The 15,996-nt window shown below is 45.9% G+C and overlaps 1 protein-coding gene across 1 annotated transcript in view; it reads left to right on the top strand.

Moving 5' to 3' along the window:
• Mthfd1l (methylenetetrahydrofolate dehydrogenase (NADP+ dependent) 1 like) overlaps positions 1 to 15,996 on the top strand; it is a 150,028-nt gene continuing 134,032 nt past the window's right edge. The window contains exons 1-6 of the mRNA XM_051206011.1: positions 1 to 550; positions 7,117 to 7,201; positions 8,425 to 8,475; positions 8,562 to 8,615; positions 13,071 to 13,195; positions 14,788 to 14,888. Coding sequence (XP_051061968.1) covers positions 327 to 550; positions 7,117 to 7,201; positions 8,425 to 8,475; positions 8,562 to 8,615; positions 13,071 to 13,195; positions 14,788 to 14,888 — 640 coding nt within the window. The 5' untranslated portion in view covers positions 1 to 326. The remainder of the gene's footprint in view (positions 551 to 7,116; positions 7,202 to 8,424; positions 8,476 to 8,561; positions 8,616 to 13,070; positions 13,196 to 14,787; positions 14,889 to 15,996) is intronic.

Genomic DNA, 15,996 nt, shown 5'->3' with positions numbered 1-15,996 from the left:
AGGTGGCACCAAGTTTTGAGGCAGAGGGGTTGACCATACAACCTCAGGGCAAAGGCTCAGCGCCATCCGGATGCCCCACCTCCTCTGCCCTGACTTTCAGGCAACTCCAACCAGCCGCCTCGCGTCGGCTGGCTCCCGCCCTCCGGACGTCACGGCCACTAGGTACAGTGCCCCCTAGGGGCCTCTGTTCCTCCCACGAGGAAGAGCCTAGTCTTTCCTGCTCCTGGCCAGTTACTGTGTAGCTTGGTTCTCTCTGGCGCCAGCCGCGCCAACCCGGGGAGGAACTTGCTGCCGCATCTCGGCGCCTCCGGAGGACCAGTCGTCCCATGCTTCGCAGCAGCATGAGCAACCGCCTGCCTCTCCTGCTGCGCCAGCTCAGCCATCAGCAGCTGCCATCGGGCCCGGCATGTCGCCTTCGTAAGCTATGTAGCTCCAGCAGCAGCAGTAGCCGGGGTGATGACCCTGATGGGCGGCGGCTGCAAGATGACCAGGCCTTCAGCATCCCTGTCCCCGGCAGTCTGGAGGCCTCCGGGACGGACTCCATCGTTAGGTGAGTGCTTGTATTACCTGCGCGCAGGTCCCCAACTAGGGACCCAAGGATGGGACAGCGGAGATCTCGGTAGCTGGGAGACCCGAGGGACCGTTTCCATAGGACGGGAGGCGGAGAATGCTTGGTGCCAACTTGCTAAGGGGGGGATTGGCTCTACGCAGAGAGGGCATGGTGGTAAAGGGGACACCCGGAGTATGGGAACCTTGTGGGTGAGGGCATCCCCGGCCAGCGCGCGCCTCACGGACCGCACGCCCCGCTCCACGTGCGTCGCCCGCCTCCGGCTCTGATGCAACGGCGCCGGGCGTGGCGCAGACAGGAAAGGGGCGGCGCGGCCCGGGGCGGGAGAGTATGGAGGATGGCCCTACGATCCCGCCACTTGCTGTCCCTACCCCAATAGTCTCCGGCGAAACCCGCTGCGGAAGTCTTTTGGAGGTGGTGGCGCATAATCCCGAGCATCGCCGGTCAGAGAGCACGCAGGTCCCTGCACCGCTGTGTCTGGAAAGTTCATTCCCTGTCCAGCGGTGATCTGTGTAGACGCCGAGGCTGCGTCCTGTCCGTACATCCCGCCCCCGCTCCTCAGCCTTTTGCCCCTGTAGGGGAGACCAGGAAACAGGCCCTATCCAGAGAAGTGGGTTTGCTGGGCTGCTTCGGTACAGAGGGACCTGCACCTATCTACCCGCAGGTGGCCGGAAAAGCCTTACTGAGCTGGCTCCCAATTGGGGCTGTGCAAACAGTTAAATGAGCAAAACTATCTGGCCCCGAGACGGCTGCACATGGCCCGCAACAAATAGTTGCTATTTTTACAATAAATTAAACTTAGATCTGCAAATTTTGTGTCATGATAGTAAATAATTAAAGTTTAATGGACTAAGAAGCAAAGTGTAAAATATTAGTCACTTTTGTAATAAGGAAGAACAAATTCCCACGATTTTTTTTTTATAAAATTCAATGTTTTATAGACACTGTAGTTTTCAATGCTATGAAATATCCTTGTTTTTATGTTTCTACCTGTTGTTCTAAAATGTAAGTCTGGGCTGGGGAGAGCACCCAGTTAGCAAAGCACTGGCTTGGACACACACACACACTCTATCCCTACACTCATTTAAGTGTGGTGGCATAACTTATCGCCTCAGTCCTGGGGAGGCAGAGACAGGCAGATCCCCGGGGCTCACCGCCCAGCGGGCCCCCCCCCCCCCCGCTTTCCCCCAAAGCAGAGTCATGGTAGATCTATCTGCCTTGAAGGAAATGGTGGGTATTTGATTCAGCACCCTCTCATCTCTCCTTTCTGGCTCCCAGTAGGATGAGTTTTGCTGAGACACATGTCTGTGATGATGGGCCTTCACTGGAGGCCAGCAGATCTCATACTGGAACATCTCCAAGACCATGAGCCAAAAAAAAATAACTTCCCTTTTTATAAGTTAATTACTTCACATATCTATCTTATTAGGCTAATGAGGCAGCGACTAATATACATACCTAGGGGCCACCATGGCATCTTTGAAGGATCGCTGCCTCACCAGTATCCTTATGACATACAGGGTGATCATATAAAAAACAACAACAAACAAACAAACAAAAAAGATTTCTTAGTTAAAAGCTCATTCGGGAGAATCAGAGCTTCAATTTGAAGTTTGAGAATTCTTCTATTCACTGTTTTCCTTTTGATGCATATGGATGAGTGGACTAATGATGAAACAGTTCTGTGTCTAGGTAGTTAAAAAAAAAAAAAAAAAAAAAACCTTTCATGGGGCTAGAGAGATGGCTCATTGGTTAAGAGCACACCTTGCTATTGCAGAGGGCCTGAGTTTGGTTCCCAGTACTCTCGTTGGCTGGGTGACTCACAATCACCCAAAACTCCAGCACAGAGGATGTGAGGCCTCCATACATAGACACTAAAATCTTTAAAACAACTCCATCAATTCCATAAATATATTTTTGGAAAGGAAAAAAAATATACTATCATTTAACCAACAGCAGCTTTCCCCCCCTTAATGGTTCATAAATTGGTGATGTGTCTTTCCTTGTCTAGCTTAGATTTGATGGAATAATGTTTATAAGATGATCTTATTAATATCATATTTGACTCATGCATAAAATAGAAAAAGAACCAGGATACATACCTAGCTTTTCTCCCCCTAGTTTTTGGTTTTGCTGCTATAACAAAATACCACAGGCTGAGTAGTTATAGAGATTTATCTCCACTGTTTTGGAGTCTGGGAAGTCCACTGTCAAGGAGCTGGCATTTGGCAAGGACCTTGCCACATCATCACACAGCTGAAAGCAGAAAACGGAGTGAGATGGAAGTGTAAACACATCCCTTCCATCATCCCACGGCAACAGTATGAGTCGGCTCCACCTCCTCCAGGTCCCATCTCAGCACTCTTGCTGTGGCATTAAGCCTCTGGTGCATGAGCTTTGGGGACCCATTCAAAGCATAGCAACGCCCAAAGGAGACATCCAGAGCAAAGGCTCCAGAATGATCCGCAGGGTGGTTCCTCGTTGCTTCTGATTTCTGGTCTTGTCACCTCCCAGACTGGTTGTGTGTGGTCCTCCTCTCACCAGAGTCCTCACCTCCTTCTTTTGGCCAGAAGCTAGTCCCATGATCTCAGCCAGCTGCAGGAGAGCAACTTGGGAGGCCCAGGGAGCCATGTGCAGTTGAAACGTAGAATCCTGCTTCTGAAAAGAGGAGTGGAGAAACATTGTGTGTAGGGAGTAGTTGGAGTCAGCTTCATCATGGATGCTGTTATGTGGGATACTAGCAAAGATTTATAAAAATGGCTCTCTGCGGCTTTTACCCTGGACAGTTTCTCTAAATACTAGCGACTGTCTTTGCAGGAGACCAGCTCCACATTCCTAGAACTGTGGACTTTTATTAATAAGTGGTCTCAGCATTCAGGGATAGTGTACATTGGTAGTTTTCAATGTGGTCCATGCTTCCTCCCACATTCGGGCGTGGCTACAGCTAGCCGCAGGGAGAATGAGGAATGTGGTTTTTAGGACAAGGCAGCTTTGTGCTCAGCTCATAGGCTTTATACAGTTAGCCAGGCGAAGATGACTGAGCTGGTGGTAGGGACAGAAATAATAACAGCATCACTAACAGGTAGTATTAGAACAATGCTAGCTTAGATCTTTACCCAGCCGTCTATCTTTAGAAATAGGATGTTTCAAGTTTTAGCTACACTGTTCCTAGTCAGAACTGAGGTTTTTCTTCCCCAAGGGCATAGACACATCTTTGGAAACATTTATGCTACTTTTTAGATGTGTTGGGCCTGGGAATGTTCTTCTGTGGCAGGAGTCACTGAAAGAAATGGAAACATTGATACATATAGCCAGGTGTGAGTGTGTGTGTGTGTGTGTGTGTGTGTGTGTGTGTGTGTGTGTGTGTGTACCCCAGCCAATTTGTTTGTTTGCTTGTTTTGGTTTTTCAAGACACGGTTTCTCTGTGTAGCTCTGGCTATCCTGGAACTAACTCTGCAGACCAGGCTGACCTCAAACTCACAGACACTTACCTGTCTCTGTCCCCCCGAGCGCTGGGATCAAAGGTTCGACACCATAGCCAGGCCACTTTTATTTTATTTTTTTTAGTTGTATGATTTCATTGTGAACCCTCTGTGTAGCTGTATGTCCTATTTGCCCATACCGCAACTCTTTTGTCTGTCAGCTGACTTTTTAAAAAATGTATTTTATTTTATGTGATGGGTGTTTTATCTGCATGTTTGTCTGTGCACCAGTTACATGCCTGGTGCCCCTGGAGGCCAAAAGGAGGCATGGAAACCCCGGAACTAGAGTTACAGGTGATAGTTAGCCCCAAGCTGAGTGCTGGGAATTGAATGGCAGTCCTTTGGAAAAGCAACTAGTAATCCTAACTGCTAAACCCTAGACAGCTGGCCTAATCCTAGTGATGGCTTACCTATTGAAACGCTCCTTTTGTTTTATTGAGGCTTGGCAAGACTCGGGGAGGGGGTTGTGTTGTGAATTCTTCCTTTAAAAAGTTTGATGCCATGACCAATACCTGACAAAAATACCAATACCAAAACAGGAGGGAAGGTGGGAGGGAGGAAGGGAGGGTGGATGTGTTCGGGTTTGTAGTTGAAGCAGATACTGTCTGCAGCAAAAGTGTGAAGGCACTTGGTTACATTGTATCCCAAGTCAAGAGGGTAAGAATAAGCGGTTACATTGTATCCCAAGTCAAGAGGGTAAGAATAAGCGGTTACATTGTATCCCAAGTCAAGAGGGTAAGAATAAGCGGTTACATTGTATCCCAAGTCAAGAAAGGTGGGAGAAAGAAGTTACATTGTATCTGTATCCCAAGGCAAGGTTGGTAAGAGTGAGGGGTTGTTACGTTGTATCTCAAGTCAAGAGAGGTAAGAGAAAGTAGGGTCTGGCTATAAAACCTGCAGGTCCTGTCCCAGTAACCCACTTCCTCCTGCAAGACTCTTAGCTCCTTAAAGGTCCACAACCTTCCCAGATGGTAACAGCAGCTGGAGGCCAAGTATTCAGACACATGGCTGTATGGAGGTCTTTTCCCATTCAAACAGGTAGCTTTATAGTAGCAGGGAAAAAAATGTGTCCAACAATAAGAAAAAGCCAGCATCTGTAGAAGGCTTCCCTGGTATACGGGAGGTCCAGATACCAGGCCTGGCTCTTACGCAAAGGCCATGTTCCAGAACCACCGGCACTAATTTAGAACAACACAATCCTGGGCCCCAGGCCAGCATACTGAATAAGAGTTTCTGAATTGGAACCTTGATTTTTATCATGTTCCCTAGAGGATTCTTAGGTCCAGAAGTGCTAGGTGTTCACACTTCAGTAAACCCCCCCCCAATCCATCCCCTATCCCTCACCCCCCCACACTGAACAAAAATATGGACCCAGCTTGGCCTGTACTATCTTAGCCACTCTGCCAGACCAGGCAGCAGTGCAGCATAGAAAACTGGAGAAGTATGCTTTTCCAAATCTTTCATGTATTAACACAATAATGAAGGTACTTCCCTGGGGATTGAACTGCTTCATCCCAGTAATGGCTAGCAGCACACACTTGCCTGGCTCTGTGAGCCCCTGGGACAGCCGGAAGGTTAACTCCAGTGCAAGTTTTGAACTCTTTATGGTCTTCCGAGCACCCTGCTCCCTGTGTCCACTGGCATGGGGGCTCAGCATCGCATCCCTCAGCCACCACTTGGAAAAGCGGCAGATGTTTGGTTTTGGTGGCACCTGGCTGAGACTAATTCTTTTTTTTTTTTTTTTTTTTTTTTTTTTTTTTGAAACTTGTTAAGTGTGTGTAGTAAATGCTAAGAACACTATTTAAAGTGGGCCCAAAGCTGCCAATACCTTACAGTGCTTGTCTAGCTTGTGTAAAGCCACAGGTTCACCCAGCAGTCACTGAGGGGGACTAAATCTTTTGACACTGAAACTGAGCACTGCTTTGAGTAGCCCTTCAGTCTGTTTTGAGAGAGAAAAGCAGAGCAGATGGCTGGGGATGCGTCACTGAAGACATGGCATAGAAGCATTGCCGGCTTCTAAAATGACGTATCTAGAGAGTCCTAGAAAGGAAGCCTGACTGCCATATTTATATGTCTGCACATCTGAGAGGCACCTTCCCTCTCCTAGGCTGTGAAGGAGAACCTGGCCCTCACGAGGCTCCAAGCAAGACTACTTGCAGAAGATCAGGCTGCCTCAGTAGTGTGTAACGCTGTCTTCAGAAGGGGCCCCGTGGGCTACAGCATCCTCCACCTCCCACATCTGCAACTTCCCTCTCCCCCCCCCTCCTCATCTGTCTTTGAATCCTTCCTTTCAGTTCTGGGACTTGGTCTTCCGCTAGAGAAACGTTTTCTTTGTCCCACCCCTCCGCCCACTCATCCATCACCATTTCCACAGAGCTCTCCCCATTTGGTTCCTTTCCCATGGTACCCAAACTAGTTTCTGCTGGGGGAGGAGAAGGGAGTGTGGTGAAAGAATGGGATTGGGTCGAATAGAAACACAGACTGTAATTTTTTTTATTACATGTATTTATTTGCACACGTGTGTGTGGTTAATAGGACAACTTGGGGGAGGCTAGTCAGTTTCTCCTTTTGCCTTTGGGTCCAGAGGATGGACTCTGATTGGCAGACTTGGCAGCCACCGAATCCTCTCATTGGCTCCAAACTGTTTATTGTATTAATCTTGGAAACGACGAGAGAAAAATTTAGCCTCTTGGAAATGAACGTTCACATTTAGCTTGTTTCCCTCTACATATTTAAAAATCTGATTGTCACATTTCATTCAGAATTGACTTTAATGGTTTTTTTTTTTTTTTTTTTTTTTTGGTGTTCTGAGACAGGGCTTCACCGTGTAGACTAGGCTGGCCTTGAATTCACAATCATCTTCCCTCCACCTTCCTATAGCTGGGACTACAGATGTGTGCCTGTACATACTGCCTGCATTAGTGGCCCTTGATTTTGCTGTATCCTGCCTTCCTTCAGTTGTCTGATTCACTTGTAGTAACAAGCTTTGTCCGAATAGACATGATGCCTGTCCTTTCTAATCATTAACAAAGAATTGACTTTGCCGTTTTTTCTTTCTCAATATAGAGAAGTCATTCACAATTCCAAGGAAGTGCTGAGTTTGTTGCAAGAAAAAAACCCAGCCTTTAAGCCAGTTCTTGCTGTTATCCAGGTATGTGCCGAAAATGGCATTCTCCTACTACTTTACCATGTGATTTAGCAAATACGTATGAAGGGACCGGACACGACCCTGCTGGAGTCACACATCGTTCTGAGACATAGGTGGCTCACTGAGGCCGGGAGGTAGGCACCACACAGCAGATGCTAACCCACTTAGGAATATTTATCAAGTATGGCTTATAAGTCAGTTCCTTCTTGATTCTGGGAAAGACAAGTGGTGGGTGCACATTAATGTTTTACAGCCCAAGTGTCGAAAGCCTTGAGTGTGCCAGAGGACTTTGCATTCTGTGTTTATTCCTTGGCTGTGGCCCTTTAGTCCTGAGCTGCAGTTGGCACTGTGACATTGGCAACCCTGTGTGATGGCAGATGCGGGGAAAATAACAGGATGGGCCAGGCCTGGAAGCAATTCAGCACAGCAGTTGTCCTGTTAAGGTGGTACTTGGCAGACTGTTCCAGTATTAGAATTGCAGCCTACGTGGCCAACGGTACCTTGGTTTGTGACACTGTAGAACTGTGTTCACGTGACCTACAGCAGGGGAATTGGTTTAAGAACTTGGACTTCCTGGGAATCTCGTTTCATGTTGCTATTCAACCTAAGTGCACACACACAGACATCCAAATTCCTGCCTTTGGTGTTTCACAGAGAGTGATGCTGGCCACGATGATGTTATGCTTATATGCCCCGTGTCTCAGCTGCTTTTCTATTGCTGTGACCAAACACCATGACCATGGCAGCTTATAACAGAAAGCATCGGGTTGGGGCTATGGTTTCAGAGGGTTAGAGTCTACTGCAGAGCAGAGGCATAGTAAGATCGCCCAGGAGGGTACATCTTGATCCTCCACTAGGAGGCAGAGTAATACACCAGAGATGATGCAAGCCCAACAGTGACACACCTCCTCCAACAAGGCCACACCTCCTAGTCCTTCCCAAACAGTTCCACCAACTGGGGCCCAAGTATTAAACATATGAGCCTATGGAGGCTGTTCTCATTCAAGCCACCATACCCTATTATATGCAATCTATCATAATGTGTATATAAATCCCAGTTCTTAGCCTAATATTCATAGGCAATGAGAGTCTTTTCTGTGTTTTTCTTGCCATCTTCGTATTCAGGTCACTTGTGTTCAGTGTATTCACAAATGGAATCTCTGTGCTGTGTTTGGTACAAATTTTCAAGGTATTTTCATACTCTGACATTCTGCCTTTGCTCTTAGGCAGGCGATGATAACTCGATGCAGGAAATAAACCAGAATTTGGCCAAGAAGGTGAGAACTGGTGATTTTAACAATTCATTAGCATTCCTAACGGTATATTCTCTTGCGGTGACAGAGAATCTCGTGTTCTTTTTCAGGCTGGTCTGGACATCACTCACATCTGCCTGCCTCCAGACAGCGGGGAGGATGAGGTAATGTCAGCCTAGCTCATTTCCTCTTTTCATTCGACCTATCAGCCTCTTCCAGGGTGGTGGGCACATCTTCAGGTGTGGCTGAGTCTCCAGGGGGAAGAGATCGGATCATCTCTCCCCTTTCCAGTCGGTTTCTACTGAAGATAAGCCAGGACATTATGTGATTGTAGCTGTTTATTCCCTGTAGAAACAGCAGGGTCTCATGAAAAAGTAATTGGGCTGGGAGTGTCTGGAGACTTGCCTCTGGATTCTACTCTGTCCTAGCAGTATCTTTGACCGTGTACTGTTCCTTTGGCATCTCAGGGTCACCACAGTCATATTGACGCAATGTAGGAATGGGACAGGGGACCGTCAAGGGCCTCTCTGTTCTTGTCATTCTGAGACTCCTTCATTGGCATTTTGGGGACAGCTGACAGAACTTCCATCCTGGACCACATGCTGTAGTTGTACCTGTCATCATCATTCCCTGGTCTCACATCGAGTGTGGGAGAAGCAGCCCTCATAAACATAAACACACGGTCTGGGGCATGAGCCATTGTGGCTAACTTTCCTCTGGCTGGCTGTGGCAGGGAGGAGTAGATTAGGATTACTGGGGTAAAAAAAAAAAAAAAAAACCTCCAATCACAGAATCTGGAATAATGAAGTTTTGGGGGTTGGTTTGTTTGTTTGTTTTGGGGAGTATCAGGGGAAGGCATGAGTGATGTTTGCAAATCAGTAGTCACTGGCTAGGCAAAGCATCCCGAAGTCATAAAGGGTGGCACTTCCTCTGCTCTAGTGTCTCTGTGGTGTCCTGCCAAGCCGGAGATGGTGGAGTCATTTCTCCCTGTCTTAATCATGTTCTCACCAGGGTCAAAAGCAACTTCACTCAGTAATGGGAGCTGTTCAAAACAATTGCTGTGCAGGGCGTTGGTGGCACACGCCTTTAATCCCAGCACTTGGGAGGCAGAGACAGGTGGAGCTCTGTGAGTTCAAGGCCAACCTGGGTTACACAACGAGTTCCAGGGCAGGCTCCAAAGGCACAGAGAACCCGTGCCTCAAACAAACAAAACAACTATTGCTAGAAGTAGAGATGGTTAGGGTGGGAAAAGACACCCAGCGGATACCTAACACAGCAAGCAGTGCAGACCCTAGATAGCACCGTGTGGCTTCCCTTTGGCTTATCTCGGTCACCAACATTGGTGCTCTCACGCTTCAGCAGTTAGTCTAAGTCACTTAAGCACCAACACCGTGAAGCTATCACGGCTGATCTGGGAACTCGGTGACTCCTGAGCAATTAAGGAGCGGTCCCGTACACAAGTGTAGGTGTGTTCGACAAAGAGCTGTCTGTCTGTCACACGTCTGCTTGGTTCCACCATCTGACCGTGCTACTCAGAGGTGCACAATTTCAAGCTAATGAATTGTTTATTTCTGGAACTTTCCCTTGAGTGTTTTCTTGTATCACTGGTGATGAAGAGTACCCGAAACCTTGGAGTGGCCTGCAGTCCCCTTCAGGGTTAGGAAGAGTTTTCTTTTATAGAGAGGAATAAGCCTGTGTGTGGCAGACAGAATGAGGGAGTGGCTTGGTGTAGTGGATCAGAGAATCTTGCTTCCCAATGGCAGCCTGTTCTCAGGGGTCACTGCCTGCCTGTTTGGCCTGAGGGTATCCCGGAGTTCATGCATCTGGACGCAGAAAGCTTGAGGGAGGGGTTGCTTTCAAATGCACTTTTGTTTTGCTTGGTTGGTGTGAACCAGCGGTTGGGCTAGTCACTGATGAAATGGGACTGTGCTTTTGTAGTCTCTTTCTGTGTCTTTAGTAACTGTCATGAAGTGAGTCTTATCTAGGCCCTGTGGGGAAGGGTAACTCTCTGCTGTACACAGAGGTTGAGGGTGATGGTCCCCAATGTCCTCTTTCCTGGCATCTCAGGTAAAGCGCATTGTCCCTAGTAATATGGGAAGAGATGAAGACAGACCCCTGCCTACAATCTTCCCGCTAAGAGTGTTTTCTGCAAACCACAATTTTGCTCCCATCCCATCTGCTACAACCACACCGTCTGGCCAGAATGCCAGGGGGCCTTTAGATCATTTCTAAGTAAGAGGGGAAGCTACGTATGTGTCACACAAGCAGTTAATACTGTATCTGCTAGTTACAGTAAATACCAAATAGGAAGGCATCAGCAGTAACAGAATGCAAAGGAATGCCCTGGCTGTTTCCAGGACACTCACTGTGTACGGTCACATTTTCATTCTTTAGACAACTTCAGGTATATAGCCCAGGCTAGCCATGAAAACACAATGAAGCCCAATGTGGCCTCAAACTCATAATCCACCTGCCCGAGTGTCCCAAGTCCCAAGATTACAGATGCACACCCAGCACCCTTGGTTTGACTGTTTTTTTGATAAGGATTCGTTTACCCCCCCCCCACTCCTTTTTTTTTTTTTTCTGAAAGTTTTGACAAATGAATATGGCATTATATTGAGTGTTGCAATTTATTAAGCCTTCTTCTGTTTCCAGTTTTCTTCTGTTTCTGTTGGTACTAAGCTAATTGCTTAGTTTATCCTGAGCCCTTTCCAATGAGGCCTCTGACCACCCCCATTCTGTAACTCTTTACCCTGTTCGTTGTGCTTTGCTTTTCTTTACATTGTTCATCATTTTCAGAACTTGTATTATTATTGCTGTCAGGGTGAGGCTTGATTCCATATTAGCATATCCAGTTTACCAGGGCAGTTTTGCTTACCAGCTGTTAGGTCCCTTACTTAGAACCTGTACAAAGTAGATGCTTGGGACAGGTTTGGGTTTTTTTGTGTTGTAGTTGTTGTTGTTTTGTTTTGTTTTTTTTTTTTTTTAAAGTATGTGATGGTGGGATTTGTACTCATGAATGCTATGTCCAAGAACTTAAGAGAGACGGGATCTCCTGGAGCTTGAGCTATAGGTACTTAGAGCAGAACTCGGATCCTCTAGAAGAGCCAGAAGCGCTCTTGACTGCCAAGCCGTTTCTCCAGCTGCCAGCTTCACAAAATTTGTTTTGTTTTGCTTTTTGGTTTTTTGTTTTGCTTTGTTTAGTAGCAGAACAACAACAACAAACAGTCGTCAGTCAAGGCACTTTGGAAACCTACTGGTGAAAACAGCCAGCCTGTGGGTTGTAGCCAGGAATGCAAGTCTCTGCTGTAAGCCCTAGGTACTATCTGATGTTGAGGCCTCTTTCTGTGTTGGTCTGCTGGAAGTGTCTTAAGGCCTCCGGGCTTGGTGGAAGCTACTGGTGTGTTGCTAAGTTTCTGGATTTCACTTGACAGTCACAAGGATGTTAGATTAAATATGCAAGTGAGCAGTAAATGGCTATAAAAAGGACTAACGATAGCCCAAGGTAATTTATCCCATTCCAACGCACCAACCACAATTATGAAGTTCTAACCGGCCTTGCAGAATCTTTAACATAGATTTTCTTTCCTCTCTCTCTCTCTTTTTTTTTCCTGGAAACTTCAGTTCGCAGCTGAATGAGCGAGGCAGACTTTCCGTTCCAAATAGCATTTCCCTTCCCTGCCAGACGGTAGTGATGACACAGATATTTTTGCCAAGCAATAAAATAAAAAATGGTGAAGTGACACTTCTGTGAGTGGGACCTGCATAATGGGTGGGAATCTTTCTGCTCCTGAGTCAGTGGTTTTGTCAGTTAAATGAATCAGTGAGCTTCTGTCCCAAGTATTAGGAAAGGGTTCTGGCATGCCACTCAGGACCAGTGAAGCAGAGGGCCTAGGGACCGGTTGGACTCATTACTGCCTCTGTTGAGCATGTGATGTCTTAGACCCATTGAACCTGAGTAGGAGGACTTGGATGCATGCTGGCTAACCTCTCTGAAAACCGGTATATGTTTGACTGAAAGGCAAATAAGTCATTGACAGGGAACCATCTTTTGTCTAAACTGGAATAATAGTGAAGCTTGGGGGCTTTGGTGTTTTCTAGCACTTGACAGGACTGCAGGAACTATGAAGCTATTAAAGGCTTTATTCATCCAGGTTTCTTTGGGGCTTCTCTAGGGCATATGGTGAAAACGGACTCTTCATGATGCTTCATACCCGAGTCTTCAGCTGGAAACAGATGCTGGTGTCTGTGCATTTGTAGGTGCATGTACATACGTACTGCAGCCAGAGGACAACCTTGGGAACCACCCACCTCTTTCTATTTCTGAGACAGGGTCTCTCATTGGCGTGGAGCTCACCTACTAGGCTAGGCTGGCTGGTCAGGAAGTCCCAGAGACCTGTGTGTTTCCACTTCCCCAGTACCAGGATTGCAGCCTACGCTACCAAGACCAATGCTGTTGTTTATTTTTAATGTTCATTCTACAGATCCAACTGATGTCATCGGTAGGCATGCATGTTGCCAACTGTGTCATCTCCCCGAGCCTATGCAGAAATCCTTTTTTCCTCCATTAACTTTTTTACTGGCTCTTACTTTCTTTCATAAGAATAATGCTTCTCCAGATTGTAGATGAAATCTTGAAGATTAATGAAGACCCTAGAGTGCATGGCCTTGCCCTTCAGATCTCTGAGGATTCATTGAGCAACAAAGTTCTCGAAGCTTTGAAGCCAGAAAAAGATGTGGACGGGTAAGAAAATATAAAAGAAAAGAATCGATCTTACTGATAAGGAACTGTCTGTGGTGATTTTTTTTTCTATATTTCTAACTTTTGCAGCTCTGTCAGTATTTAGTTTTTAAAAAATCATTTTAAATAGCTTAGAAAGTTGAGAAGTTTTAAAATTCTGTGAATAGAAGTCATGCGTGTTGGAAAATATACATATATTTAGAGATAATCCTGCACTATCCTATCCATTCTGCAAGCTACTGTCTTTCTGACTGAGTCTTTAGCCAGCAATAATCCTCCATGGGTAATTATATTAAACAGTAAAAGAAACCCTGAGACCGGATTCTGCTTTACTCCTAGACTGGTTGAAGAAATGCTTTTATTAATGATACAAGTTTCCTTTTGGTTTGTCCAAGACAGGGTTTCTCTGTGTAGCTCTGGCTATCCTGGATCTCCCTTTGTAGACCAGGCTGGCCTTGAACTCAGAGATCTGCCTGCCTCTGCCTCTCAAGTGCTGCATTAAAGGTGTGCGCCACCACCACCACCACCCAATTTATGATACAAATTTCTAATGAAATTTTGAGGTGGGGGAAGGAATTGTGACCATTGGGTGTTTTGTGGGATGCCATGGTATGATGCAAGTATCATAGGATAGTGAAAGCCACCAACCTGCAGTGGAGAAACAGCATGTTTGCTAGGGAATAAAAGCTCCAATTTCTTATATGGAAGCATGGCAAATACTCTGACCTGTAGATGAAACAACAGGGTACATTTAGAACTATAAGGTTGTAGACAGGTTTATAAAGTTAGACTGCTGTCTAGTGTACCTTCAGCAGCTGGATTGAGAGCTTGGTACCTCACCTAACTACACTGGTTTCTTCTACACAGTCCTTTCTTTATGTTCCGTGTAGATCCAAACAAGAGTTAGAAAGCTGTTTTGTAAGGGCTGGGGTGCATGTGATTCAGTGGGAGAGTGTGTGCATAGATAAGGCACTGGGTTCTCCAGGATAGAGATATGTGTGGATGGATAGATTGGATGTTTGGATGGATGACAAGACCTCCAGCTCCATAGTAATCATAAAGGAAGAAGATGCTGAAGTGATCCAGGAAGCTCCCAGGCAGGAGGACATAGTTTCAGACCATTCATACAAGAGGAGAATCAAAGAAACCTCCTGAAAGTCTTCATTCTCTTACTGCTCTGGGTAGAGCACATCACCTTGGCCCACAGTTTAAGTTCTTCTAGATTTGAGTGGAGAAAATCACACAGAATCCACCGATAACACATTTGGGGGTCCTTGCCTTCCCTTCATTTCCCACAGAGACAAATACCAAAGTCAAGTGGAAGTCAATCTTCGAGTCTCTGGGGTGATAGACGCAGTCCTGAGTTCTCCAAGTGGACAGCAGGCTGCAGCGTGTCAGGGCGTTGCAGCCATTGAATGTGTCTCTAAGTGTGTGTTGTGTAGCCCTGCATGGCCTCTGCAGGGTCCACTGCGCTTTCTGCACTGTTCTGAGAAGCTTGTGTCAGTCATCAGCTCTCTGCTGTTTGGTACTGATGCTGCCCATCACCACCGGATGGATGATTTGTGACTCACTTGTCCTTTTCCTTTCTGATCCAGGGTGACTGATGTCAATCTCGGGAAGCTGGCGCGAGGCAACGCCCCTGAGTGTTTTGTTTCACCTCTGGCCAGAGCTGTGGTAGAACTTGTTGAGAAATCAGGTCTGGTGATCCCTCCTTCTGAAGTGATCTAGTCTGCATAGTGGGGCTTTCTTTGTTTGATTGTTTTTCAATGAGGATTTGTTACAGGCAGATTCTAAATGAAGCATAGAAGAGAAATGCTATTTTCTACTTACTGCTCATTAGATAATTTTTATTTTTAAATAGTGACTTGTTGAAGTCTGGAATCACTAGTTAATGTTGACTTCATTTCTCTCAGTTCTTATTTTGAGATGTAAATGGACTAATTGAAAGCATTTTCCAATAAGATTAAGTATAAGAGAGATGTCTGCAAATGAACATTAACAACTTAAACATTAGTTTCCCTCAAGAAATCATCAAAATAACCACAGCAAAGAAAAAAATGTTTGCTAAGTTAGCAAACTTGTCACTCCATAGGTATAGGTAAGTCCCACAATTAGAACTGACACGATCAAGCAGGTATATGTATGTATGTATGTGTGTATGTATGTATATTTTCAGGCAGGTATGTTTTGCAGAGATCCCATGTGAGATTATTAACAAGTGGGTTTCTTTCTGGAGCCAGCACTATTGAATTTCTCTCTTCTTTTGGCCACAATATTCCTGTGCCAGGAAAATAGAGACAATTGATTGATCTTTGGTTACTGAATCTAATAACAGCTCATGTATTTAACGGCTTCCTGACTGAGAACACAGAACCTTAACTTTTCTGGGCCCCAGTTTGAAGAGAGAAGATGCAGATATACCCACACACACCTTCAAACATGCAACAGATGAAATTCCAAAAATACATGGTAAAGTTCTATCAAAAGATGAACTTTCAAGACGTACCTTATAGACGGCAGTCTCTAATGAGTTCTGGGAGATAGGCCGGTGCATCCCATCATGAAGGTCTTTGCAAAATGTTCTTAAAGACAAATTATGGCTACGTTTGTAAGAAACTGTAGAGAGAAAATGAGCCAGGAGACTTAGAACCATAGGGTGTGAGGGGAGAATCTGGTTAGTTACAATCTCTCTCCTGGCACTTGGTCAGTGCACTGTGTGTGTTGCTGAGACAGACAAGTTCTGTGTATTTGCTTTGCTTTGTGTGCTTTCATTATTATTTCAATGAATATTTTGTTTTTATCAA

This window comes from Phodopus roborovskii, unplaced genomic scaffold (assembly GCF_943737965.1).
Source record: "Phodopus roborovskii unplaced genomic scaffold, PHOROB, whole genome shotgun sequence".
Classification (NCBI taxonomy): domain Eukaryota; kingdom Metazoa; phylum Chordata; class Mammalia; order Rodentia; family Cricetidae; genus Phodopus; species Phodopus roborovskii.
Note: the sequence above shows the minus strand (reverse complement) of the source record. Positions and strands in the feature narration are given on the sequence as shown.